Source organism: Oncorhynchus mykiss, chromosome 12, assembly GCF_057628025.1.
Source record: "Oncorhynchus mykiss isolate SJ-2025 chromosome 12, ASM5762802v1, whole genome shotgun sequence".
NCBI classification, from domain to species: Eukaryota; Metazoa; Chordata; class Actinopteri; order Salmoniformes; family Salmonidae; genus Oncorhynchus; species Oncorhynchus mykiss.
This window is the reverse complement of record NC_143033.1, coordinates 14,513,546-14,541,055: the sequence shown is the minus strand read 5'-3', so window position 1 is coordinate 14,541,055 and position 27,510 is coordinate 14,513,546. Positions and strand designations below refer to the sequence as shown.

Sequence of the window (27,510 nt, the reverse complement as noted above, 5' to 3'; positions counted from 1 at the left end):
ATAAAATAATAATAAATACAATAATCATGAGGGAAAAAAACATTGATGAGAGAGAATTTAAATAGGGCTATAAAATAATGAAGAAAGATTTTAATTATGCTATTACTTTAAGGCTTTCTTGTGGAAGTTGATGAATAACACCGGAGGACATGGCAAAAACACCTACATCCACTGAAACAAAGTGTTCAAAATGCAGAGAATTCCCTTTCAAGATCCATATATATATATATATATTTTTTTTTTTTAAGGTAAAGGACACCTGACCTTATATTTAAAGCCTTTTGTACTCCACATTTTACACTAAATAAGAAGTGGTATTTCCTCGGGACAGAAAAGGCACTGCATGGTAGGAATGACCCATCTATTGTTTTCGGATTCTTCCAGAACTGTAAGACAGCCAAGTGCCAGCCTATGAAATGTGTCCTGAAAGACATGGGGATGATGAGTGATTTCTTTGTGAACGTGACCACACGGATATGGAACGGTACCTTTGCTGCTGTAAGTATAGACAGACAAATTCATCTGTTCCACATTGTTTACATGCTTGCTTCTCCTCCTCTTTTATGGTGTCCAGACATCACCTCATTAGTCCTCCTCTTGTGTTGTCTTTGAGCAGTCCTCATTCCAGTCCACTGTGCTGACTGTGAGCACAGAGATAGAGACTTCCCAACCTGAACTGCTGGTCATCTCTCACAAGCACCTGACGGTACAGGACTAATACATAAAGTACTTCTCAATACACTTTAATGTTATATCTCTGATGTCCAGGCAGAGTTTGTTCATTTGTACAAGTTCAATGTGTTTAGATGACCAGCATATTAACAGCTACACTCGTTGTATTGCCTGACTGCTGGTGTGAAATATCCCGTCTTCTCCTGAACACTGTCATCTGTCTCCTGACCTGTCTGCAGGTTGGCGTCACCATCAGTAAACCAGGGGTGAAAGGGGAGATCCCTGTAGGCGTTATTGTGGGCAGTGTGATTGGAGGCCTGCTTCTATTGGCTCTCGTCATTGGCCTGCTTTGGAAGGTATGTGCCAGTCTTTTGCACTTTATGATGTAAAACTCTCTTATACTGAACTACTGAAAAATAGCAGAAGCTCTGAGCTATCCTAACTAGACCTGCTATCCTTACCTCTATCACTCCAGTCTAGTCACCTTATCCCTGTACATTTACCTCCATCACGCCAGTATCCCTCCACATTGTAAATATGGTATTAGAACTGACTCTATATATACAGCGCTCTCCTTAATTATTGGGACAGTGAAGCATTTTTTTAACATTTTGGCCAAAGGTTTGGATTTGTCTGCACTTTACCTCATGCTCATTGTTTGATTTCAAATCCAAACTTTTGGAGTATAGAGCCAAAATGTAAAAAAGAAAATAAATGCTTCACTGTCTCCATTATTATGGAGTGCACTGTAGCTTCTCCCTTCATAGTGTTCTTATCGCTTAGCGTGTGTTTGTGTTCTACCTTGTTATTTTTAGTATTACATTGATATTGATTACGGCATTGTTGGGTTTGGAGCTTGCAAGAAAGGCATTTCACGGCACTTGTGTATGTGTCATTAAAAACGTGAAATATGAAATACTCCTACGTCATCTCTTATTCTTCCTTCACGTCTTCTGTTTGTGTGCCTTTCTCTCCCTCTGTCTCACTCTCGCTCTGTCTCTCTCTGTCTCTCCTTCCAGTTTGGTTTCTTCAGGAGAAAGTACCAGCAGCTGATGAAAAACACTGATGAAGACCAGGCGGAGACCGAGGGCCTGCAGGAGAACGCAGCAGCGTGAGAACCAGGCGCAGGAAAGATCCCATCTTAGAAACCACAATGTGCCAACAGACTGAGAACACAATGACCAAAGACCACAACCACAACCACACACAAACTGAACAAACATGATTTGTACTTACATATTGAGCAAATGGCTTGTTAGTGGAAGGGGCTGTTTGGGTGGTGGCTTTAACATGGTTTTGGTTGTGGAGTGAACGATTGCTTGGAGTGAACAGAAACACATTGTTTGAGCGTGTTAGAGAGTGTGTTTTGATTGGGACCAAAGAGACAACAGATTTTATTAGTGGAGGTAACATGATTCTCTCACCACCAAACACTTCCAAGCGAAGACCCCGTTATGTCGGCCATCTTGGATCCTCCATAGGGAAGTTATTTATCTACAGTGCATTTTTTCTGGCCGAATTCATACTTCAGTACTGGTATTCCTTTTTATATATGTTCACGGAATTGTTGAGGCCTATTGTTGAGTAAGAAGCTTGTGTATAGTAATTTGTCATATCAATTGATATTATTGATATCAATTGTTGAAAAGCACAGTAGTATACTGTAAACAGCCTTTCAAATGGATATAGACAATAGTTTACACATGAGAGATTATTGACGTTATCATATATGCTAGCATATGGCGTTCTCGGTGCTTTACATTGCAGTGGGAGGGGTTTGGCATTATGTTGATGCCGAGGCATCCTTATTTGTGAAAGAGAAATTTACTTGAATATCAAAATAATAACAGAACATCAACAACCCATCTTTTCTACTTTCACTAAGGTACTTCCTGGCTTTGAGTATCTCAGTCACTGTTTTACAGAGACAACGCTGTATAATTACCCCAGCCATACAACTGCCTTGGGAGACACTGTGAAGATGCTGTCTTTACAATATACACTGTATTCAGATCAGATTAATGTAACATTTGATTCATTGTACCATTTGTAAAAATGTAGTGACATTAATCAAAGCAGAGTTATTGAATGTGTAGAAAATAAGTATATTTATTGTGTGGTTTCTATATTAAATATGTATCATTCAAATATTTTATTATCAATAGATAAAACATAACACTTAAACAAGTGTTTAACTTATTCCCTACATAGCTATGGTGAAAATGCAATATTAGAAGCACTTACTGGTTAATCCGTTTATTTTGTACAGTCATTGTATCATGACTGAGAGAAACAACAGCAACTAATTAATTGTAGGATACAGACAGTAGCAGAGACTAAACTCTCTGAGATAGTGTTTATGAGATATATTTTTGCACTGATATTTTTCCAGGTGTATTTTCAAAGGGTACATACCACTTCCTTCATTACGATTTTCGAGCATTCATTTTTTTTATGACAACGTTATTGTGTTCATTGAAACTTTTGATTTTGTGTTGTAAATATGCTGATGGGGAATTTTATTTCATTAAAACTTTACGTACATAAAGGTGTGAATGACTTATTTTCTGTATTGTTGGGGACAGCTTTAGATTCACTGGTACTGTGTGTGATCTAATATTTGCCATAGAAAAGCTCCTAGATGAGGTCAGAGTTCAACTCTGTCCTGTCCACTGGCACTCCTTGTTCTCTTTCCAACAGGACTCGTCAGCTTCATACACCTTCTACCAAAGACAGAAAAAATCCTCCAGTATTAGCTTCCCGTGGAACTAATGCTGCGGTCATAACCAAGTGGAAGGTGGTAATTACCAGTTGAGAATTTGTAAATAGCATCAACCTTAAAATACAGCTATCATTATATTAAACAAATTATAATGTTTAAAAAACATATTAATAGATAGTTTTTTATGACTGAATGTTTTGTTGTTACATTAAACTGCCAAAACTTCTGTTATAGAGGTAATTTCTTTAGTAGGTCCTGTCAGAGGTCAGCATGTAGGAGAAGTCTGTGATCAGGATGATAGAAGTTACCCACTAGTAATTACCAATTAGATTATTCCAAGTCCAATGTGGTAAATACCACCTTCTCACTTGGATATGAATTCAGCATAATGCACCAATTCAAACTGTGTCAGACAGGCTTCAGACAGGCTCTGGAGCCGTGTGACTGTCACTTGACAATGATTAGTTTCACGCAACTCTTACTTAATGAGTACCCTATGCCTTGTGATCATTATGCAGAGCATTGTGCAAAGTACACCATACATACATTTTGTAAACACTTTACATTTAGTTGCTCTTATACCTGTGTAGTAAAAATGTAATTATTACTATAGTACTGTAACAACATTGTATTAACACATATAGCATTTCCGTGATGACAATAACTGGTAATCTGTAACTCAGTTGGTAGATCATGGTGCTTGTAACTCAGTTGGTAGATCATGGTGCTTGTAACTCAGTTGGTAGATCATGGTGCTTGTAACTCAGTTGGTAGATAATGGTGTTTGTAACTCCGTTGGTAGATCATGGTGTTTGTAACTCAGTTGGTAGATCATGGTGTTTGTAACTCAGTTGGTAGATCATGGTGTTTGTAACTCAGTTGGTAGATCATGGTGCTTGTAACTCAGTTGGTAGATCATGGTGTTTGTAACTCAGTTGATAGACCATGGTGTTTGTAACTCAGTTGGTAGATGATGGTGTTTGTAACTCAGTTGGTAGATGATGGTGTTTGTAACTCAGTTGGTAGATCATGGTGTTTGTAACTCAGTTGGTAGATCATGGTGTTTGTAACTCAGTTGGTAGATCATGGTGTTTGTAACTCAGTTGGTAGATCATGGTGTTTGTAACTCAGTTGGTAGATCATGATGTTTGTAACTCAGTTGGTAGATCATGGTGTTTGTAACTCAGTTGGTAGATCATGGTGTTTGTAACTCAGTTGGTAGATCATGGTGTTTGTAACTCAGTTGGTAGAACATGGTGCTTGCTACGCCAGGAAAGTGGCTTTGATTGCCAGAACCACCCATAATGTATGCACATATGACTAAGTCGCATTTGGATAAAAGATCTGGTAAATGTCATATATTATTATATTAGATTATTATTACATATTAGATTATAAACAACGTTATTTGCTTATCTATCTGTAACTACATGATCAGGTTTTTACCTTCTTCCATGTGGAAACGGTGGCTTTCAGGGTGTTTTTATCTTCTTCCAAATGGAAACGGTGGCTTTCAGGGTGTTTTTACCTTCTTCCATGTGGAAACGGTGGCTTTCAGGGTGTTTTTACCTTCTTCCATGTGGAAACGGTGGCTTTCAGGGTGTTTTTACCTTCTTCCATATGGACACGGTGGCTTTCAGGGTGTTTTTACCTTCTTCCATGTGGAAACGGTGGCTTTCAGGGTGTTTTTACCTTCTTCCATGTGGAAACGGTGGCTTTCAGGGTGTTTTTACCTTCTTCCATATGGAAACGGTGGCTTTCAGGGTGTTTTTACCTTCTTCCATATGGACACGGTGGCTTTCAGGTTGTTTTTACCTTCTTCCATATGGACACGGTGGCTTTCAGGGTGTTTTTACCTTCTTCCATATGGAAACGGTGGCTTTCAGGGTGTTTTTACCTTCTTCCATATGGACACGTGGCTTTCAGGGTGTTTTTACCTTCTTCCATATGGACACGGTGGCTTTCAGGGTGTTTTTACCTTCTTCCATATGGAAACGGTGGCTTTCAGGGTGTTTTTACCTTCTTCCATGTGGAAACGGTGGCTTTCAGGGTGTTTTTACCTTCTTCCATGTGGAAACGGTGGCTTTCAGGGTGTTTTTATCTTCTTCCAAATGGAAACGGTGGCTTTCAGGGTGTTTTTACCTTCTTCCATGTGGAAACGGTGGCTTTCAGGGTGTTTTTACCTTCTTCCATGTGGAAACGGTGGCTTTCAGGGTGTTTTTACCTTCTTCCATATGGACACGGTGGCTTTCAGGGTGTTTTTACCTTCTTCCATGTGGAAACGGTGGCTTTCAGGGTGTTTTTACCTTCTTCCATGTGGAAACGGTGGCTTTCAGGGTGTTTTTACCTTCTTCCATATGGAAACGGTGGCTTTCAGGGTGTTTTTACCTTCTTCCATATGGACACGGTGGCTTTCAGGTTGTTTTTACCTTCTTCCATATGGACACGGTGGCTTTCAGGGTGTTTTTACCTTCTTCCATATGGAAACGGTGGCTTTCAGGGTGTTTTTACCTTCTTCCATATGGACACGTGGCTTTCAGGGTGTTTTTACCTTCTTCCATATGGACACGGTGGCTTTCAGGGTGTTTTTACCTTCTTCCATATGGAAACGGTGGCTTTCAGGGTGTTTTTACCTTCTTCCATGTGGAAACGGTGGCTTTCAGGGTGTTTTTACCTTCTTCCATGTGGAAACGGTGGCTTTCAGGGTGTTTTTACCTTCTTCCATATGGACACAGTGGCTTTCAGGGTGTTTTTACCTTCTTCCATGTGGAAACGGTGGCTTTCAGGGTGTTTTTACCGTCTTCCATGTGGAAACGGTGGCTTTCAGGGTGTTTTTACCTTCTTCCATATGGAAACGGTGGCTTTCAGGGTGTTTTTACCTTCTTCCATATGGACACGGTGGCTTTCAGGGTGTTTTTATCTTCTTCCATGTGGACACGGTGGCTTTCAGGGTGTCTATACAGAACTGCACTGCCTCCAGGGCGTTCCCTCTGTGAGGAGATGAGATGCCGATGATCACACCGGCCTCATTCACAGGCACCAGCTTGGAAAACAGAAGAATGAACTTGAAGTCTTGAAGCAGTCTCTCATAAAGTTACAGTTCCCTGCCCATAGTCTCACATAGTAACAGAGTTACTGTCTCAGAGTTACAACACTGTTAGTCGTTAGTTAGTTAGTTAGTTAGTTAGTTAGTTAGTTAGTTAGTTAGTTAGTTAGTTAGTTAGTTAGTTAGTTAGTTTGCCAGGAATGCGACACGGAGAGTTTTGTGAAGCTCACTCCAGTCGATGATGGACACATGTGCCTGACAGTGGGCCATCTTGCCCTGATGTCTGTGTAGATCTTCCTGAGTTCTGATTGGGCCATAGGGACATAGGCTTCATACTCCAACTGCACCACCTTCTTCCCCTCAAAATTGTTCCTTGTCGTCCCTGAAATAATTAATGAATCACCATCACGGACATCCTGGCCTTGACTGAACATGTGTGAGCGACTGTGTTCAAACTTCCAACCGGGGTCTATTGTGTGCCACGAGACTGACTGTATTAGCCTGCTGAGCTAAAGCCTAACACAAGCCTTCAGTGTAAATGGGTGCGCTCTGATCAGTGGTGTAAAGTCCTTAAGTAAAAATACTTTAAAGTACTACTGAAGTAGTTTTTTGGGGTATCTGGACTTTACTATTTATATTTTTGACAACTTTTACTTCACTACATTTCTCAAAAAAATAATGTACTTTTTACTCCATACATTTTCCCTGACACCCAAAAGTACTCAATATATTTCAAATGCTTAGCAGGAAAATGGCACTTCTCATGAGAACATCCATGGTCATCCCTACTGCCTCTGATCTGACTCACTAAACACAAATGCTTAGCAGGACAGGAAAATGGCACTTCTCATGAGAACATCCATGGTCATCCCTACTGCCTCTGATCTGACTCACTAAACACAAATGCTTAGCAGGAAAATGGCACTTCTCATGAGAACATCCATGGTCATCCCTACTGCCTCTGATCTGACTCACTAAACACAAATGCTTAGCAGGACAGGAAAATGGCACTTCTCATGAGAACATCCATGGTCATCCCTACTGCCTCTGATCTGACTCACTAAACACAAATGCTTAGCAGGACAGGAAAATGGCACTTCTCATGAGAACATCCATGGTCATCCCTACTGCCTCTGATCTGACTCACTAAACACAAATGCTTAGCAGGACAGGAAAATGGCACTTCTCATGAGAACATCCATGGTCATCCCTACTGCCTCTGATCTGACTCACTAAACACAAATGCTTAGCAGGACAGGAAAATGGCACTTCTCATGAGAACATCCATGGTCATCCCTACTGCCTCTGATCTGACTCACTAAACACAAATGCTTAGCAGGACAGGAAAATGGCACTTCTCATGAGAACATCCATGGTCATCCCTACTGCCTCTGATCTGACTCACTAAACACAAATACTTAGCAGGACAGGAAAATGGCACTTCTCATGAGAACATCCATGGTCATCCCTACTGCCTCTGATCTGACTCACTAAACACAAATGCTTAGCAGGACAGGAAAATGGCACTTCTCATGAGAACATCCATGGTCATCCCTACTGCCTCTGATCTGACTCACTAAACACAAATGCTTAGCAGGACAGGAAAATGGCACTTCTCATGAGAACATCCATGGTCATCCCTACTGCCTCTGATCTGACTCACTAAACACAAATGCTTAGCAGGACAGGAAAATGGCACTTCTCATGAGAACATCCATGGTCATCCCTACTGCCTCTGATCTGACTCACTAAACACAAATGCTTAGCAGGACAGGAAAATGGCACTTCTCATGAGAACATCCATGGTCATCCCTACTGCCTCTGATCTGACTCACTAAACACAAATGCTTAGCAGGACAGGAAAATGGCACTTCTCATGAGAACATCCATGGTCATCCCTACTGCCTCTGATCTGACTCACTAAACACAAATGCTTAGCAGGACAGGAAAATGGCACTTCTCATGAGAACATCCATGGTCATCCCTACTGCCTCTGATCTGACTCACTAAACACAAATGCTTAGCAGGACAGGAAAATGGCACTTCTCATGAGAACATCCATGGTCATCCCTACTGCCTCTGATCTGACTCACTAAACACAAATGCTTAGCAGGACAGGAAAATGGCACTTCTCATGAGAACATCCATGGTCATCCCTACTGCCTCTGATCTGACTCACTAAACACAAATGCTTAGCAGGACAGGAAAATGGCACTTCTCATGAGAACATCCATGGTCATCCCTACTGCCTCTGATCTGACTCACTAAACACAAATGCTTAGCAGGACAGGAAAATGGCACTTCTCATGAGAACATCCATGGTCATCCCTACTGCCTCTGATCTGACTCACTAAACACAAATGCTTAGCAGGACAGGAAAATGGCACTTCTCATGAGAACATCCATGGTCATCCCTACTGCCTCTGATCTGACTCACTAAACACAAATGCTTAGCAGGACAGGAAAATGGCACTTCTCATGAGAACATCCATGGTCATCCCTACTGCCTCTGATCTGACTCACTAAACACAAATGCTTAGCAGGACAGGAAAATGGCACTTCTCATGAGAACATCCATGGTCATCCCTACTGCCTCTGATCTGACTCACTAAACACAAATGCTTAGCAGGACAGGAAAATGGCACTTCTCATGAGAACATCCATGGTCATCCCTACTGCCTCTGATCTGACTCACTAAACACAAATGCTTAGCAGGACAGGAAAATGGCACTTCTCATGAGAACATCCATGGTCATCCCTACTGCCTCTGATCTGACTCACTAAACACAAATGCTTAGCAGGACAGGAAAATGGCACTTCTCATGAGAACATCCATGGTCATCCCTACTGCCTCTGATCTGACTCACTAAACACAAATGCTTAGCAGGACAGGAAAATGGCACTTCTCATGAGAACATCCATGGTCATCCCTACTGCCTCTGATCTGACTCACTAAACACAAATACTTAGCAGGACAGGAAAATGGCACTTCTCATGAGAACATCCATGGTCATCCCTACTGCCTCTGATCTGACTCACTAAACACAAATGCTTAGCAGGACAGGAAAATGGCACTTCTCATGAGAACATCCATGGTCATCCCTACTGCCTCTGATCTGACTCACTAAACACAAATGCTTAGCAGGACAGGAAAATGGCACTTCTCATGAGAACATCCATGGTCATCCCTACTGCCTCTGATCTGACTCACTAAACACAAATACTTAGCAGGACAGGAAAATGGCACTTCTCATGAGAACATCCATGGTCATCCCTACTGCCTCTGATCTGACTCACTAAACACAAATGCTTAGCAGGACAGGAAAATGGCACTTCTCATGAGAACATCCATGGTCATCCCTACTGCCTCTGATCTGACTCACTAAACACAAATACTTAGCAGGACAGGAAAATGGCACTTCTCATGAGAACATCCATGGTCATCCCTACTGCCTCTGATCTGACTCACTAAACACAAATGCTTAGCAGGACAGGAAAATGGCACTTCTCATGAGAACATCCATGGTCATCCCTACTGCCTCTGATCTGACTCACTAAACACAAATGCTTAGCAGGACAGGAAAATGGCACTTCTCATGAGAACATCCATGGTCATCCCTACTGCCTCTGATCTGACTCACTAAACACAAATGCTTAGCAGGACAGGAAAATGGCACTTCTCATGAGAACATCCATGGTCATCCCTACTGCCTCTGATCTGACTCACTAAACACAAATGCTTAGCAGGACAGGAAAATGGCACTTCTCATGAGAACATCCATGGTCATCCCTACTGCCTCTGATCTGACTCACTAAACACAAATGCTTAGCAGGACAGGAAAATGGCACTTCTCATGAGAACATCCATGGTCATCCCTACTGCCTCTGATCTGACTCACTAAACACAAATGCTTAGCAGGACAGGAAAATGGCACTTCTCATGAGAACATCCATGGTCATCCCTACTGCCTCTGATCTGACTCACTAAACACAAATGCTTAGCAGGACAGGAAAATGGCACTTCTCATGAGAACATCCATGGTCATCCCTACTGCCTCTGATCTGACTCACTAAACACAAATGCTTTGTTTGTAAATGATGTCTGAGTGTTAGAGTGTGCCCCTGGCTATCCATAAAAAAATGTCAAAGTTATGGTGCCGTCTGGTTTGCTTAATATAAGGAGTGTGAAATGATTTATACTTTTGATACTTAAGCATATTTTAGCAATCAAATGTAATTTTGATACTTCAGTAAAAGTCTACATTTTTTGGGTTTTAAATATACTTTAATGAAGACATTCAAACTATGAAATAACACATATGGGCCAACTCATTCAAGGGTTTTTCTTTATTTTTACTATTTTCTACATTGTAGAATAATAGTGAAGACATCAAAACTATGAAATAACACATGGAATCATGTAGGAACCAAAAACGTGTTAAACAAATCAACATATATTTTATATTTCAGATTCTTCAAAGTATTCACCTTTTGTCTTGTTGACAGCTTTGCACACTCTTGGCATTATCTCAACCTGCTTCATGAGGAATGCTTTTCCAACTGTCTTTATTAAGGAGTTCCCACATATGCTGAGCACTTTTTGGCTGCTTTTCCTTCACTCTGCGGTCCAACTCATTCCAAACCATCTCAATTGGGTTGAGGTCAGGTGATTGTGGAGGTCAGGTCATCTGATGCAGCACTATATCACTCCCCTTCTTGGTGAACACTGCCTGGAGGTGTGTTTTGGGTCATTGTCCTGTTGAAAAACAAATGACAGCCCCACTAAGTGCAAACCAGAAGGGATGGCTTATCGCTGCAGAATACTGTAGCCATGCTGGTTAAGCTTGCTTTGAACTGTAAATAAATCACTGACAGTGTCAAGAGCAAAGCACCCCCACACCATCACACCTCCTCCTCCATGCTTCACGGTGGGAACCAAGCAACCCTTGAATGAGTAGGTGTGTCCAAACTTTTGACTGATACTGTATATGAAGATGAGATATGTGTAAAGTCCCTACTCACCTATGAAGATGGAAATAGCACCACAGGAGGGGCTGGTGAGGAGTGACACTGCATCCACAGAGAGCTTGTCATGGGTCACCTTGATCAGGTCCCTCGGACCCCTTCCTCCTTCCTCAGACATCTCTGTGTTAGGAACGAGGGATAAGGAAGCTAAAATAAGCAGTCAGTGGATCATATAAGTAAAACTGAAATTAGTAGAGATAGATAGATTTCTGCTGGAAAAATAAACTATACACTAGATGAAATTGAGATCACAATTCACCTCGATATTCTGAGATAGTGTAATTAACTATTGTGTGTTTGAGTTCTGGTAGGCTATTGTTGACAGCAACATGTCTCACCTGAATTAAGAGACCTATTTATCCCCCACTTAGAGGTGGAATGACAGCAACCTCGCCACAGTCCCTCAGGCTCATGCGCTAGTCCCCAAGGGCCACATACTCCTGACGCACAGCCAAAACAAATGAATGGTGCACGGCAAACAGTCTGGGGAATAAAGACGATACATTACATCATGAGTTAAATGACAAATAGCTCTTCAAATTCAACTTGTATGGTCTCTTATTTACTTGGGGTGTCTGTTGGCAAGGTTCCCCCACAGCTCAAGGGTCATCAGTTCTGAAGGGACCCTGATCGTCTCTGATTTGTGTCCCGTCAACTCAGCACTTTTGGCGAAATACAACACTGACATCTATTATAAACGTAAAGACAGTAAGACACTAATCAATTGTAGTTCCACTCATGACAGAGAGACAATTCAACAACAACAATTCAGATAAACCTTGAGCTGTCACTGTCATGTTGGAGAGTTCTGCAAATAGTGGTTTCAAATTAGCTCAATAGGCTGTTTAAAAGTGTTAATTTGCCAGGCTATTTGAAACCAGTATTTGCAGAACTCTCCAACATGACAGTGACAGGTCAACACTCTTAAACAGCCTATTGCTCTTACTTCAGTAGTCATGAATGAAGTTGTATCCGCAACATTGATCAAATGAATGTAGGCTGCTATGTTACTACTGCCAGACCCTGGACCATGTGTATTTACCTCCTCAGTCGCTCATCCTCGCAGTCAGCTGACTGGTATGCAGGAAATAGGAGGCGTACATATTCACGCCAATATTATTCTTGCGGACAGACCACTAGATGTCCCCCTAACGCATGTAGGCTAGACCCAAACAAATCAAAATTATGCCATAAAGAACATTTGAAACCACATTTTCCCCTCTATCATACATAGTTGATATGCCATGCTCACTTCTTATTCTGTCTATGTTGTGTTGCTATTTGAGGTTTAGCCTATATAAACTATGACTAATATGTATCGGTTGCAAAACGTTAGAAATGTAAATTTAACCACTTAACAGATTATTAGAGGTTAGGTCATTCGATTTGATAATTTCAACTATCACAAAATCATTGCTCTCTTGGCACACCCTTGGCACACATTGGCACCAGCACAAAGAAACTGGACCAGGTGAGGTGCAGTTCTAGATGTCTACCAACGGAGGGCGCACGATATCACCATTTGAAAGCAGAGCCGTTATGGCTGAGGATGTAAATCTAGTCTACCTGTCCAGAGGTGGCACATGTGAGATGCCACCTGTTAAGGCGTTGCGACATATGCGGGAAGCTATTCACACTAAGGCAGCTCAACAGCTAAGCGTTGGCTAATGTATATGTTTATCTTTAAAAGCCTCTTTGTAGACGGGATTGGACAGCCTATATTTATATGTTTGACCCCAGAGAGCGAGGGCCAAACTACTCACCAATCTATTATTGGAATGGTTGTATTCCTGTGGCTATTATTATCATTTCTTATAGGCTATCTATCCACAGCAATGGAGAATTTAGAAAGATTAACGCATAACCAAAACCGGCGTGGGCCGGTGGGTGTACTAGCCCACTTGGCGAAAGAAATTCACATATATTTAACCCTATTGTATTTGTATTTCTTGCGAATAACTCTGATAACGAATATAGTGCATCATACGAACTTTTAATGACATCTCAAAACAGCTGACATTTTACGCTACTAAAATGAGCAAACAGCCGCAAATTAATGTCGTTTCAGAAGGTGTACAATTGATGACACAGGTACAACTGTCGATCAGAATTAAATATGTGTGTTTAATGCCCTCTGATCAACATTGTGTTCTTGACCATCTCTTTACGCACCAATGTCGTCAGTACTCCTGCCCCGAAACCATTCTTTAAAATCCTTTAATGCACACTCACTATTGAGAAACTCTATAGAGTCTAGTTACTGTTCAGGACCTGATGAAGGGAGAACTATACAACAGCAAAAATATCCCCCACCCCACCAATTTGAAGACCGCCCACTTTAGATATTTAGCTAGAGACCCTTAAAGATTTTAAAAGAGAGACGGAGTCAGACAGTTTGACAGTCACTCACTGAGCTTTGCATCGCGTGCGCACAGACACAACTTATCCGCTGCGCGTCAGGACTGCAAGTCGTTCGCGCCACTCTCCCATCCGTTCCCATGTTTAGGATGCTACAAACACCACAGCTCCGTCAAGGCGTGATTGCACTTTTCATGTGGTTCACTCACTTTATGGAGGACTACAAAGTCCAGGGTGAGTATGCTGTGATTGATTATGTGACCAGTTATACTGTTGAGTAAGGATGGTATAACTTTTTATGGTCAAATTGTAGGCGACATTGAAGCATGAGCCAAGCGAGAACAGTACATGTATCTTCCAAATACCTCATAAGAAAATATGGGTTATTGTGTGGGTTGTGTACTCAGATTTGTCTTGAATGATTGGGATTGTGTCTAAAGCAAAATATGTTGGATCTAACGTAGTTAATCAAAACATGCGATCAATCATAAAATTACGCATGGGTAGGCCTAGTCTGAAAGAAAATCTATGACCAATTGGTAGACGGACAGGTACAAGCTTTATTGCATAATAGGGTCGGAGACTAGTCAATGTGACTTCCTATACCTTTACAAGTGGGTCATTCTCCTACAAGCTGAGCTGATAGCCTGAGACAGATGGACTGGTGGGTCCCAAGGAGGAGTGAGTACACGCTGCTCCTCCCTTGAGTCCTCCGGTGAAATCACGCTGCATTGGGATTTATTGGTCTTTACGCAATCAGAACACATTTGGCATAACCTGTATTGTAAAACTTTTCTCTAAACAAAAAAGTAGAAATTGATATAGGGTGCTATGGGGAAAAGTTGGCGTTGTTAAAGATTTAGCATGCTCAAATAAGGCAATACTCTACCGTTATACGCGTGCGCATACGATACTTTAATTGGACACGGACCCTCTCTCTCCAGCGGGTAACTGCTGGTTGCAGCAGGGAAAGAATGGCCGGTGCCAGGTGCTCTACATGTCCGGGATGACCCGAGAGGACTGCTGCCGGAGTGGCCGTCTGGGCACCGCATGGACCGAGGAAGATGTGCCCAACAGCACGCTGTTCCGATGGATGATCTTCAATGGAGGCGCGCCTAATTGCATACCTTGTAAAGGTGAGTGATGATCAATATCATGACTTCAAGTGGAGCAACATTTATTCTGATGGAAATTTATTCTGGTGGAACTTCTTACAAAAAATTCCAACATGTTATCATGTGTATGGCATGTCATATGTTAATGTCCTATAATTACTCTCCATATAGTATCCTGCTATAATTGGTTTTGATAAAGGAATTTGGCCTTATATCATATTCATTATGTATGATGACTTGATTTGTTTCTAAATTAATCCATCCACCCAACCACCCAACCACCCACCGACATCCACCCATCTATCCATCCATCCATCCATCCATCCATCCATCCATCCATCCCAGAAACATGCGATAGCGTTGACTGCGGTCCTGGGAAGAGATGCAAGATGAACAAGAGGAACAAGCCCAGGTGTGTGTGTGCTCCGGACTGCTCCAAAGTCACAAGGAGGGGGTCCATCTGTGGGTCGGATGGAAAATCCTACAAGGATGAGTGTACAATGCTCAGGGCCCGCTGCAGGAACCATCCTGACCTGGAGGTCCAGTACCACGGACGCTGCCGCAGTAAGTCCCCCTCGGGATTAAGGTAGCAAAATTCATGAAACTTTCCCCAAAATTCCCAAGTTTTCCAGATATCCCGGTTGGAGGATTCCATCCCTGTTTATTCCATCCTGATTCTAAGAATTTTGGGAACGTTTCATGAATTTTGCAACCCGACCAATTAATTTATAAAGTATGTGTATAAGGGTCAGTGAGTACCATTGCCAGACTTGGTTTTCATTTCCAGTCTATCACATATAAGTGATATTTCTGAAATAATTATCTGACTTGTGAGACTATTCCAGACTTGGGTTAAGCGATTGTTTGCCCATGTATGGCACAAGGGGGCTAACTGTACTGCCTGTATATGGTCTGGAGACAGTAGACTAGACATTACAGTACCATGGTCTGGAGGCAGTAGACTAGACATTACAGTACCATGGTCTGGAGGCAGTAGACTAGACATTACAGTACCATGGTCTGGAGGCAGTAGACTAGACATTACAGTACCATGGTCTGGAGGCAGTAGACTAGACATTACAGTACCATGGTCTGGAGGCAGTAGACTAGACATTACAGTACCATGGTCTGGAGGCAGTAGACTAGACATTACAGTACCATGGTCTGGAGACAGCAGACTAGACATTACATTTAGGTTTTAGGTAGAACTCTTTTTAGGTAGCACTTACATTTTTGGTTTTAGGTAGAACTCTTTTAAGTTCCTTGTAGAACCCTTTCCACAGAGGCTTCTACCTGGAACCAAAATAGGTTCTTCAAAGGGTTATGCTATGGGACAACCAAAGAACCCCTTTTGGTTATAGATAGCACCTTTATTTTTAGGAGTATAGTACCATGGCCTGGAGGCTGTAGAATAGGCATTACAGTAACAGACTCAGACACTGGAAGACTGTACACACAGCTCAGGGAAGACTACCCTATCGACCTGATTCATATAACATGTTTTGGTGCATGGGCACAGAGGCAGATGGGTTTAGGCAGCTCTAGTTCTGCAGGCAGGGCCGTAAGCGGGATTTTATTGGCCCCTCTCTGTACGACGGAGAGAAACATTTTAGTTTTAAAGTTGCAATTCTACACATTTTGCCTCGGGGCGGAGAGATTTAAAAAAAAAAATGTTATAACAAAATTTATGCAACTATACTCATTTTGCCATGGGGCAGAGAGAATAAATTTGCAGTTTTACAGCTAATTTCCTGCAATTCAACCCATTTTGCCATGGGGTGGAGAGAACATTTTAGCAGTTTTAAAGGCCCAGAAGTGCGGAAATGCACTTTTTTTCAGCTGAAAGACGATGCCCATGATGTTGCACAATGATTTCAATCAATAAGTAATAAATTAAGTCAAAGTATGATATATTTTTGGTTGAAGTACCAATGCTGTGTGTTTCCCCTGTGATAGGACGTGCTAATACTTTCCTGTCTACATTTCTTTTCAGGGCTGGGTTTTGTTTGAATGTTACCACCCACCAGCATGGCTAATCAGAAACACCTGCAAAGTTCTTCCTCTTCACGAGTTGCAATTAAGCTGAGCAATACAATAGACCATGTTTGGCTGAGCCAAACAGCTTTTCGCTGTAGTCTACATTTGGCTGCCTGAGCCATGGAGCAAATTAAAATAGGGTGTGCACACTTGTGTTTTTGCAACTCCACTTTTTTACCAGCAAATTATCATAATCCATTGGATAATTTGTCAAGTTTTACTTATTTTTGAGTTAGTCTGTATTAAAAAAAAATATATGACCATTTTATAAATTGTAAAATTGCGTGTGATATGATTGCATTTTGGAACCCCGCTCCCCCCAAGATGAATGGTTTTGACCACATTCCACTGCTTTGATTGGTACAGATTCCACAAACTTGTTTATCTATACTGAACAAAAATATAAACGCAACATGTAAAGTGTTGGTCCAATGTTTCATGAGCTGAAATAAAAGATCCCCAAAATGTTCCATATGCATGAAAAGCTTATTTCTCAAAAAGAAATTGCGCACATTTGTTTACATCCCTGTTAGTGAGCATTTCTCCTTTGCCAAGATAATCCATCCACCTGACAGGTGTGGCATATCAAGAAGCTGATTAAACAGCATGACCATTACACAGATGCCATAGATGTCTCAAGTTTTGAGCGAGCGTGCATTTGGCATACTGACAGCAGAATGTCCACCAAAGCGGTTTCCAGAGAATTTAATGTTCATTACTCTACCATAAGCCACCTCCAACGTTGTTTTAGTGAATTTGGCAGTACATCCAACCGCCTCACAACCGCAGGCCACTTGTAAACAAGCCAGCCCAGGACCTCCACATCTGGCTTCTTCACCTGCAGGATCGTCTGAGACCAGCCACCCAGACAGCTGATGAAACTGTGGGTGTGCACAACCAAAGAATTTCTGAAGAAACTGTCAGAAACCATATCAGGGAAGCTCATCTGCTTGCTTGTCATCTTCACCAGGGTATTGGATTTACTGCAGTTCAGCGTCATAACCGACTTCAGTGGGCAAATGCTCACCTTCGATGGCCACTGGCACGCTGGAGAAGTCTGCTCTTCACGGATGAATCCCAGTTTCAATTGTACCGGACAGATGGCAGACTGTGTGGGCGAGCGGTTTGCTAATGTCAACATTGTGAACAGAGTGCCCCATGGTGGCAGGGGTTATGGTATAGGCAGGCATAAGCTACGGACAATGAACACAATTGTATGTTATCCTGAGGCCCGTTGTCGTGCCATTCATCTGCCCCCATGACCTCATGTTTCAGCATGATAATGCACAGCCCCATGTTGCAAGGATCTGTACACAATTCCTAGAAGCTGAAAATGTCCCATTTCTTCTGTTGCCTTCATACCCACCAGACATGTCACCCATTGAGCATGTTTGGGATAATCTGGCTCGACGTGTACGACAACGTGCTCCAGTTCCCGCCAATATCCAGCAACTTTGCACAGCCATTGAAGAGGAGGGGAACAACATTCCACAGGCCACAATCAACAGCATGATCAACTCTATGTGAAGGAGATGTGTCGCGCTGAATGAGGCAATTAGTAACATTAGCTAGCTATATAAGGTTAGCATGCTAGCTAGCTACACTGATGGATGCCAGTGCCCTGCTTGATATTATTTCTACACTCCATGTTGAAACCCTCAATTCTCCACTCCATGTTCCCACCCTCAATTCGTGAATATGTATTATCATTCTTCGGAGGTGGAACCTAAACGAGAATTTCTGCTATTGGACAGAAATTATGTCGAAATAGTGATAGCATTGCCCTCTATTGGGGGCCTTTAAAGCTAAATTCCTATAACTTTACACATTCTGCCATGACTTATGCCATGTTAATATGATATCTGAGTGAGAATGACAAAAAAAATCAATAGGGGCCCCCTGAAAGTCAGGGCCCCTGGGCACAGTCGGTACTCAGCCAAGATTGCTACAAGTTTAGACAGCATGCTAGACTAACTACCAATCAAAAAATTGACATGGCTAATTGTCAGCTAATTGAGTGACTGACATAACAAGAGAAAAACTACTGATGCACAACCAAATTTTGAAATTGCTCCTGGTGTATTTCACTATTTTTACTCTCAATAGACCTGTTATGTCGCTTATGCCTGGAGCCGGCCCTGTCTGCAGGTCCAAAAAAGACCAGAAGTGTGAGGTGGAGTCTGCCATCTGATATCACAGATAAGCTAAGTCAAACTTAGGCAGTAAGAAAGCGTATAGATAGACTAGCAGCAAGGAAAAATAAACAGGTGGGGGAATATTTACCTGGTGTAACCTGAGAGTTGTGAAGTGAAATGTTTAAATTGTGTGTAATTTGAATGTTTCACATGACATGAATAGTGTCACATGTGAGTCATGCCTCTACATGTGTGTGTGTGTCTTTCCATTCACAGAGACGTGTCATGGAGTTCGCTGCCCTGGCTCTGCGTCGTGTGTCGTGGACCAGACCAACAATGCCTACTGTGTGGCCTGTAATCACCAGTGTCCAGAGGTGAAGTCACCTGACCAGTACCTGTGTGGCAACGACGGCGTTGTTTATGCCAGCGCCTGTCATCTGAGGAGAGCCACGTGCATCCTGGGAAGGTCCATTGGCGTGGCGTACGAAGGGAAATGCATTGGTAAGTATTGGAGCATCAATATGGGGTGCCGTTTGTAAAGTTGATACATCACACTTAGATCAATGAAGAGTTCAGTGTTTTGATGCCCCAAGACCTTTGTCAGAACATACCAGAGTAGTAGGCCTAATAAACATCAAAAACATGTCTGTTCTGTCTGTTCTCATACACACAGACAGGACACTATGTCTATCTCCATCACCAGAGTCATGATGTCTGTGTGAATCAGAAATAGATCCGTGCTGGCCTGGGTCTGTGTGGGAGTGTGATAATATTGTCTGATGCTTTCTGTGTGTGTCTCCTCTCTAGACGCCCGGTCATGTGGCGACATCGTGTGTCGGGGAGCGAAAAGGTGTCTGTGGGATGAAGCGAGTGGCCGCGGACGCTGCTCTGTGTGTGACGAGCCATGTCCGGAGAGTCGCCCGGGTGAGAGTGTGTGCTCCAGCGACAACAACACCTACCCCAGCGAGTGTTCCATGAGGCAGGCCGCATGCGCTCAGCAGCGTCACCTGGAGGTCAAACACTCAGGATCCTGCAACTGTAAGTCGACGGTTGATGCGTGAAATGACACCCTATTCCCTACATTGTGCCCCACAGCGACGCACACCCACTGAGAACTTATGAGAAAGTGTCTTAAACTTCAAAACAGGCTTTTCCTCAGTCACTTCACCCAAAGTCATAAATAATAATCCTAAATCCTAACTTTCACTTAAGCCGAATTTTCACTTAGTCTCCCATTGACATCGATGCATGACTAAGTGAACATTTAACTTAAGTGGAAGTTAGGATAAACTCCGGAGGAAAGATGATGTGGGTCCAACTACAACACATCCCTCACCCAATTTTTCCAATGTGATTAAAGTCACCTTATATTAGTCCCCTTATACCATTGTTGAATATTAATTTCTGATTGGCTAGAAGGGCATTCTAGAATGGGCATTAAAACCAGATAATGGGACAGTTGGAAAAGATATCGGGACACTTTGCAATCATAATGCAATAAGCACCTACACAAGCAGACCGTATTTGCTACAAAGTTACAGAAAGGTAAACCAACAACCACACAAAGTGAAATTGGATACATTGTAAACGCAGGAAAAACTACCAGCTTTGATTTGTTTTTGCAGAGACTTATTTTTTGGGAGCATCTAATGACCTAGTGTGGTGAGTGATGAACATGCATTTCTGAGGTCCTTACTGTTACAGTCATTACCCATTACGCTATAGCGACTCCTTGTGGCGGCCGGGCGCACGCACGCTGGCTTCGGTTGCCAGCTGTGCTGTGTTTTCTCCAACACATTGGTGTGGCTGTCTTCCGGGTTAAGCGAGCAGTGTGTCAAGAAGCAGTGCGGCTTGGCGGGGTCATGTTTCAGAGGACGCATGGCTCTCTACCTTCGCCTCTTTCGAATCCATACAGGAGTTGCAGCTGTGGGACAAGACTGTAACTACCAATTGGAAATTACGAAATTGGGGAGAAAAAAAGGTAATAATAAAAATTATAAATATAAATATAAAAAAATACTCCCACATGTTTCTAGTTTGACCAGCTGTTTTCAGCAATTTTTATTTTTGAATAAGGTCGTCATATTGGCAGGTTTGCTAGCAACAAACTATTTAGCTAGCTTCTAGCCTAGTGTTTGATATGCAGTGCAATCTCCTCGTAATGAACTATGTTGAATGTTCTGACGAGAAGGCAAACTTTTATAGCTATGCCAGGCTAAATCAGGCACCGTCATTCATTTGGATGTATCCAAATTAATGTCAATTGGAAACAGCTTAAAACAAACGCAAATGCAGCTACTTTTCTGTTATTCTGACTGCAGAGGTTGTGACTGTTAGCCATAGTTAGTTGGCTAGCTAGCAAGCAAGGGATAAGAACGTAAAGAACAAGGGACTGGGTCGCATCCATATATGTCAAACTAATCAAAGAAAATATGAAAAAGTATGAATTCACTTATAAAATAAAAATATCAACAGATGACAAAACATTTCCATTATTTCCAATGTAATGTACAGAACGTCGCCTTTTAATCCCTAACTTAGTGGCCTCTGTGTCAAAGCCACTTACACAAAAACAACTTACTGGTATGATGAGGTAGTCTTGCCCACCAGCAAAGTCCCTCTCTCTCTCTCTCTCTCTCTCTCACTCTCTCCTGTCTCTGTCTCTTCTCTCTCTCTCTCTCTCTCTCTCTCTCTCTCTCTCTCTCTCTCTCTCTCTCTCCCCCTCTCTCTCTCTCTCTCTCTCTCTCTCTCTCTCTCTTTCTCAATGTAGGGGCAACCCTTATGACTGACCACTTCATAGTTTATTGCCATTCTGTTGTTCCCATGATGTTTGGTTCACTCATAACATAGATCATGTGTCTCTCAGCTTATCCTCCCTCTAATTACAACAATGCCTCGTTTTTCTCCTGTAAACAGTAATGTTGCTGTAATTAAATTATTTCAGCATGTGGATTATGAGGACTGGGTTTTGGATGGGATACTTTTTTGGATGGGGTTTTCTACATCTGCCTGTGGCTGTTTGTTTTGGAGATAAATCTTTTCTGAGGGCAAATACACTCCAACAGGGTGGTCCTTTGTAGAAATGGGTCCCGGTCCCCTGTCTTGTGCATCAAATGAAGTTGTATTGTGTTATAAGGATGCGTATATGAGCCCTGTTCTGTTCTCTCTGTTTTCAGGTTTAAACCAGGTTTAAACCATCACCCCACTGCCCAGCCCAGCCCCCCCTCTCAGCCTCCAGCCTCTCTCATAACCACAATCACTTTTCTTTATGTCCCGTACTCTGGTCCATGGAAGAAGAGAAGCAGACTGTCAGTGAATCAAGTCAAGGAAAATTTGATTAATGTTGGAGTTGGATTCTGTGCTGTTGTTAGGGTCAATGGGGCGGTGGTTAGAGAATTGGACTAGTAGTTAGTTAGAGCATTAGTAGTGGTTAGAGCGTTGGACTAGTAACTGAAAGGTTGCAAGATCGAATCCCCTAGCTGACAAGGTAAAAATCTGTCGTTCTGCCCCTGAACAAGGCAGTTAACCCACTGTTCCTAGGCCGTCATTGAAAATAAGAATTTGTTCTTAACTGACTTTCCTAGTAAGATGAAATAAAATAAATAAACAATTATGCTTAATTTTGCTGTGAGATTCTGTGCTGTTGTTAGGGTCAATGATGCTAAATGTTGCAGTGAGATTCTGTGCTGTTGTTAGGGTCAATGATGCTTAATGTTGCAGTGAGATTCTGTGCTGTTGTTAGGGTCAATGATGCTTAATGTTGCAGTGAGATTCTGTGCTGTTGTTAGGGTCAATGATGCTTAATGTTGCAGTGAGATTCTGTGCTGTTGTTAGGGTCAATGATGCTTAATGTTGCAGTGAGATTCTGTGCTGTTGTTAGGGTCAATGATGCTTAATGTTGCAGTGAGATTCTGTGCTGTTGTTAGGGTCAATGATGCTTAATGTTGCAGTGAGATTCTGTGCTGTTGTTAGGGTCAATGATGCTTATGTTGCAGTGAGATTCTGTGCTGTTGTTAGGGTCAATGATGCTTAATGTTGCAGTGAGATTCTGTGCTGTTGTTAGGGTCAATGATGCTTAATGTTGCAGTGAGATTCTGTGCTGTTGTTAGGGTCAATGATGCTTAATGTTGCAGTGAGATTCTGTGCTGTTGTTAGGGTCAATGATGCTTAATGTTGCAGTGAGATTCTGTGCTGTTCTTAGGGTCAATGATGCTTAATGTTGCAGTGAGATTCTGTGCTGTTGTTGGGGTCAATGATGCTTAATGTTGCAGTGAGATTCTGTGCTGTTGTTAGGGTCAATGATGCTTAATGTTGCAGTGAGATTCTGTGCTGTTGTTAGGGTCAATGATGCAACTGCTAGTAGACAATTTGTTCTTCCATATATCCGTCATCAGACAGGGAAGCTTGAGGAAGAGGGGAAGGAAGAAGAGGAGAAAGAAGAGCAGGAATACTAGGATTTTCTTCATCAATATGTCCTGGAATACAGCCTGGATGATAAACCTTATAATAGCTGAATAGTGTTTCAGTTCAGCCACAGAATACTGTTCATATTGTATATAAAGTGTATGCTTATTTATTGTCCATGGAAGAGAAATAAGCCAGGGTCTCCCGAACTCGGTCCTCAGGACCCCAAGGGGTGCACGTTTTGGTTTTTGTCCTAGTACTACACAGCTGATTCAAATTATCAACTAATCATCGAGCTTTGGTCGTTTGAATTGACTGTGTATTGTTAGGGCAAAAACCAAAACATGCAGCCCTTTGGGTGCCCAGGACCGAGTTTGAGAAACCCTGGCTGAACTAAGCAATCATATATTTGAAATCTTGTAGGTGTTGTTTACTTGTATGTATTTATAAATGTTGTTTATTATTTATACATTAACAGTGTCCGTCTGTCTTACTGTATACCTAATGTCTCTTGCATTTTATCCAAAGAGAAAATGTATTATTTATTTGAGGTGCAATACTGCCCACATTGATGTTCTTGTTCTGTAAACTCCTGCAATGCATTCTCTATCTGAGCTGTACACATCTGCTTATTGTGGGCAAGATTTGGATTTACCCCTTCTTCCTACATTGTGAAATGTTGGCTAGCGTGTTTAATGTGTTCCAGTTTATTTTATGACGAACTTGTTGCTCACCAATGTATATACCCTAGTGAGAGAGAGGTTTTGTTGACCCAAAGCTGACCTAAATGGCTTTGTCTAGTCTTTTGTTGAACAAAAGTTACCCGTCCTAGTCCCACTACAGTACATAGCGATACTTTTAACGAGTCACTATGGTCTCTCTCCCTTCAGAAAATGACTAGCTTTGTTTATTAAGGGGAGCAGGATGGATGCCACTAAAACAATGTACAGTTGAAGTCGGAAGTTTACATACACTTAGGTTGGAGTCATTAAAACTTGTTATTCAACCTTCTCCACAAATTTCTTGTTAACAAACTATAGTTTTGGCAAGTTGGTTAGGACATCTACTTTGTGCATGACACAAGTCATTTTTCCAACAATTGTTTACAGAAGGATTATTTCACTTATAATTCACTGTATCACAATTCCAATGGGTCAGAAGTTTACATACACTAAGTTTACTGTGTCTTTAAACAGCTTGGAAAATTCCAGAAAATTATGTCATGGCTTTAGAAGCTTCTGATAGGCTAATTGACGCCATTTGAGTCAATTGGAGGTGTACCTGTGGATGTATTTCAAGGCCTTCCTTCACACTCAGTGCCTCTTGGCTTGACATCATGGGAAAATCAAAAGAAATCGTTCAAGACCTCAGGAGAAAAATTGTAGACCTCCACAAGTCTGGTTCATCCTTGGGAGCAATTTCCAAACCCCTGAAGGTACCAAGTTCATCTCTATAAATAATAGTACGCAAGTATAAACACCATGGGACCACGCAGCCGTCATACCACTCAGGAAGGAGACGCGTTCTGTCTCCTAGAGATTAACGTAATTTGGTGTGAAAAGTGCAAATCAATCCCAGAACAACAGCAAAAGACCTTGTGAAGATGCTGGAGGAAACCGGTACAAAAGCATCTATTTCCATAGTAAAACGAGTCCTTTATTGACATAACCTGAAAGGCTGCTCAGCAAGGAAGAAGCCACTGCTCCAAAACAGCCATAAAAAAAGCCAGACTACGGTTTGCAACTGCACATGGGGACAAAGATCGTTCTTTTTGGAGAAATGTCCTCTGGTCTGATAAAACAAAAATAGAACTGTTTGGCCATAATGACCATTGTAATGTTTGGAGGAAAAAGGGGAATGCTTGCAACCTGAAGAACACCATCCCAACTGTGAAGCACGGGGGTGGGAGCATCATGTTGTGAGGGTGCTTTGCTGCAGGAGGGACTGGTGCACTTCACAAAATAGATGGCTTAATGAAGGAGGGAAAATGATGTGTATATATTGAAGCAACATCTCAAGACATCAGTCAGGAAGTTAATGCTTGGTTGCAATTGGGTCTTCCAAATGGACAATGACCCCAAGCATACTTCTAAAGTTGTGGCAAAATGCCTTAAGGACAACAAAGTCAAGGTATTGGAGTGGATTTCACAAAGCCCTGACCTCAATCCTATAGAAAATTTGTGGGCAGAACTGAAAAAGCGTGTGCGAGCAAGGAGGCCTACAAACCTGAATCAGTTACACCAGCTCTGTCAGGAGGAATGGGCCAAAATTCACCCAACTTATTGTGGGAGGCTTGTGGAAGGCTACCTGAAACGTTTGACCCAAGTTAAACAATTTAAAGGCAATACCACCAAATACTAATTGAGTGTATGTAAATTTCTGACCCACTGGGAATGTGATGAAAGAAATAAAAGCTTAAATAAATCATTCTCTCTACTATTATTCTGACATTTCACATTCTTAAAAAAAGTGGTGATCCTAACTGACTTAAGACAGGGAATTTTTACTAGGATTAAATGTCAGGAATTGTGAAAAACTGAGATTAAATGTACTTGGCTAAGGTGTATGTAAACTTCTGACTTCAACTGTATGTCGTTTTATACAATGTCTAAGTAGGAATAATTAGGTTTTTCATGTTTTACCTTGACAATGTTGTTTTTCATATTTCATAATGTGCCAATTGTAGACTTTTATGTGCCAATGTATTCCAGTGCGGTCAATCACGTAATTGATATCACTCCCTCTGTAAATGTAAATGCAGTGTACCACATAATGTTCATTACATACAATATATCACACTTAAGCATGTTGTTTTTCCTCACTGTCGAGGAATATTCAAAGAAGTCAACAGCTGATGTGAATATATTTGCTGTTTTGTCCTAAACAGAAATGTGTTAAAAGTCAACAGCTGTTGCATTTACAGCTGTGATACATTTCGATCTGGTCTATTTTGTTATGTTGAATAGAGATTCAGTCATAAATATATAGTTTTGTATTTTTTATGTGAATGTTAAATGTACATAATAGCTATGATATTATGATGATATTTATACAGGGCAGGAGAGTAAATAATAAAAATATGCTTTTTTTCCTCAAATGTGTGTGTCTTCTGTCTATCATTTCTACACACGAGACACTCAACAAATGTCCTGGATAAACCTATATATACCATAGCCTACTTTCCCTCTCCTGTGTACCGAATCCAGTCCAGTATTTTACATCATCATCACATTTACAATATGCTCCAATTAAAGTGATACAATCACAGACAGACAGTCAGCCATTTCTCTCAGTACTGCTCCTCAGCCATCCTCCTCCACCAAGTGTAGAAAATGACTGACGGACTGACTGACTGTCTGGCTGTGATTGTTTCACTTTGTGCTGCAGGACCATATATATAGTGTATTTATTTATTTATCTTTATGTGCAGGACAGAAATGTGTCACTCAATCACAGACATTTAGGTGGCTGATCGACAGAACCTCAGCTTGGCCTGTTTGGCATCGTTTCCCCAGACGTGAGAAAAGCTGACTCAGTTTCTGTGCTAGTTGTGTTTGGGCTGTCTGCTGAGCTCTGTGTGTGTGATTGAGGGTACTAGTGGCATCAGGGTCCAGCAGACAGGAACCAGCCCAGCAGCTCTCTCTCCTTTCCGTCTCTCTCTCTGCCTCAGATCAGAACCTGAGACTATCTCATGTAATTACATTTCAGCAGTAGTAAAGAAGATCCTAATCGTACTGTGTGTGCCGTGACTGGTCCTTGTCCGTCTGTTTTGGAAAATTCTGACTGGGACTGGAAGTACACACTGCTAATATAACAACATTACAGAAATGCTGATGTGACAGTCTGAGCCGAGGCTGAGCTGAGTGAGAGAATTTCCCATGGTGGCATCAGACGTGGGGTATACTCTCTCTCTCCCTCTCTCTCTCTCTACTCTCCTGACCTTGGCATAGCATGAAAGGCAAAACCTGGAAGGTTTCACTGAGAACAAGTGACTCA

At 41.8% G+C, this 27,510-nt stretch overlaps 2 protein-coding genes and 1 non-coding gene across 5 annotated transcripts in view; 2 read left to right on the top strand and 1 right to left on the bottom strand.

Annotated features, from left to right (window-relative positions):
• LOC110537004 (integrin alpha-2) overlaps nt 1-3,220 on the top strand; it is a 48,167-nt gene extending 44,947 nt beyond the window's left edge. Inside the window, exons 26-29 of the mRNA XM_021622700.3 lie at nt 385-498; nt 617-706; nt 912-1,028; nt 1,692-3,220. Of these exons, the coding sequence (XP_021478375.3) occupies nt 385-498; nt 617-706; nt 912-1,028; nt 1,692-1,787 (417 nt within the window). The 3' untranslated portion in view covers nt 1,788-3,220. The remainder of the gene's footprint in view (nt 1-384; nt 499-616; nt 707-911; nt 1,029-1,691) is intronic.
• Nucleotides 3,221-11,461: 8,241 nt separating this feature from the next.
• LOC110536792 (uncharacterized) lies at nt 11,462-12,158 on the bottom strand. The gene is made up of 3 exons (XR_016484886.1): nt 12,032-12,158; nt 11,804-11,948; nt 11,462-11,585 (listed from the first exon to the last, which is right to left on the bottom strand). It is a non-coding gene; the product is annotated as an uncharacterized LOC110536792 (transcript).
• A 1,543-nt stretch (nt 12,159-13,701) lies between these two features.
• On the top strand, nt 13,702-26,611 carry LOC110537003 (follistatin-A). 3 transcript variants are annotated; one of them, XM_021622699.3, is made up of 6 exons: nt 13,702-14,057; nt 14,768-14,959; nt 15,284-15,502; nt 19,387-19,611; nt 19,918-20,148; nt 22,287-26,611. In XM_021622699.3, the coding sequence occupies exons 1-6, from the start codon at nt 13,964-13,966 to the stop codon at nt 22,301-22,303; spliced, it is 978 nt and encodes a 325-aa protein (XP_021478374.1). In that variant the 5' UTR covers nt 13,702-13,963; the 3' UTR covers nt 22,304-26,611. The 3 variants fall into 3 exon arrangements, 2 of the variants coding, with proteins under 2 accessions (XP_021478374.1, XP_090047895.1); XR_016484885.1 differs by having other exon boundaries at nt 13,837-14,057; nt 16,932-19,611; nt 22,287-22,730; XM_090191769.1 differs by lacking the exons at nt 19,387-19,611; nt 19,918-20,148; nt 22,287-26,611 and adding an exon at nt 16,932-17,447 and having other exon boundaries at nt 13,777-14,057.
• The last annotated feature ends 899 nt before the right edge of the window (nt 26,612-27,510 follow it).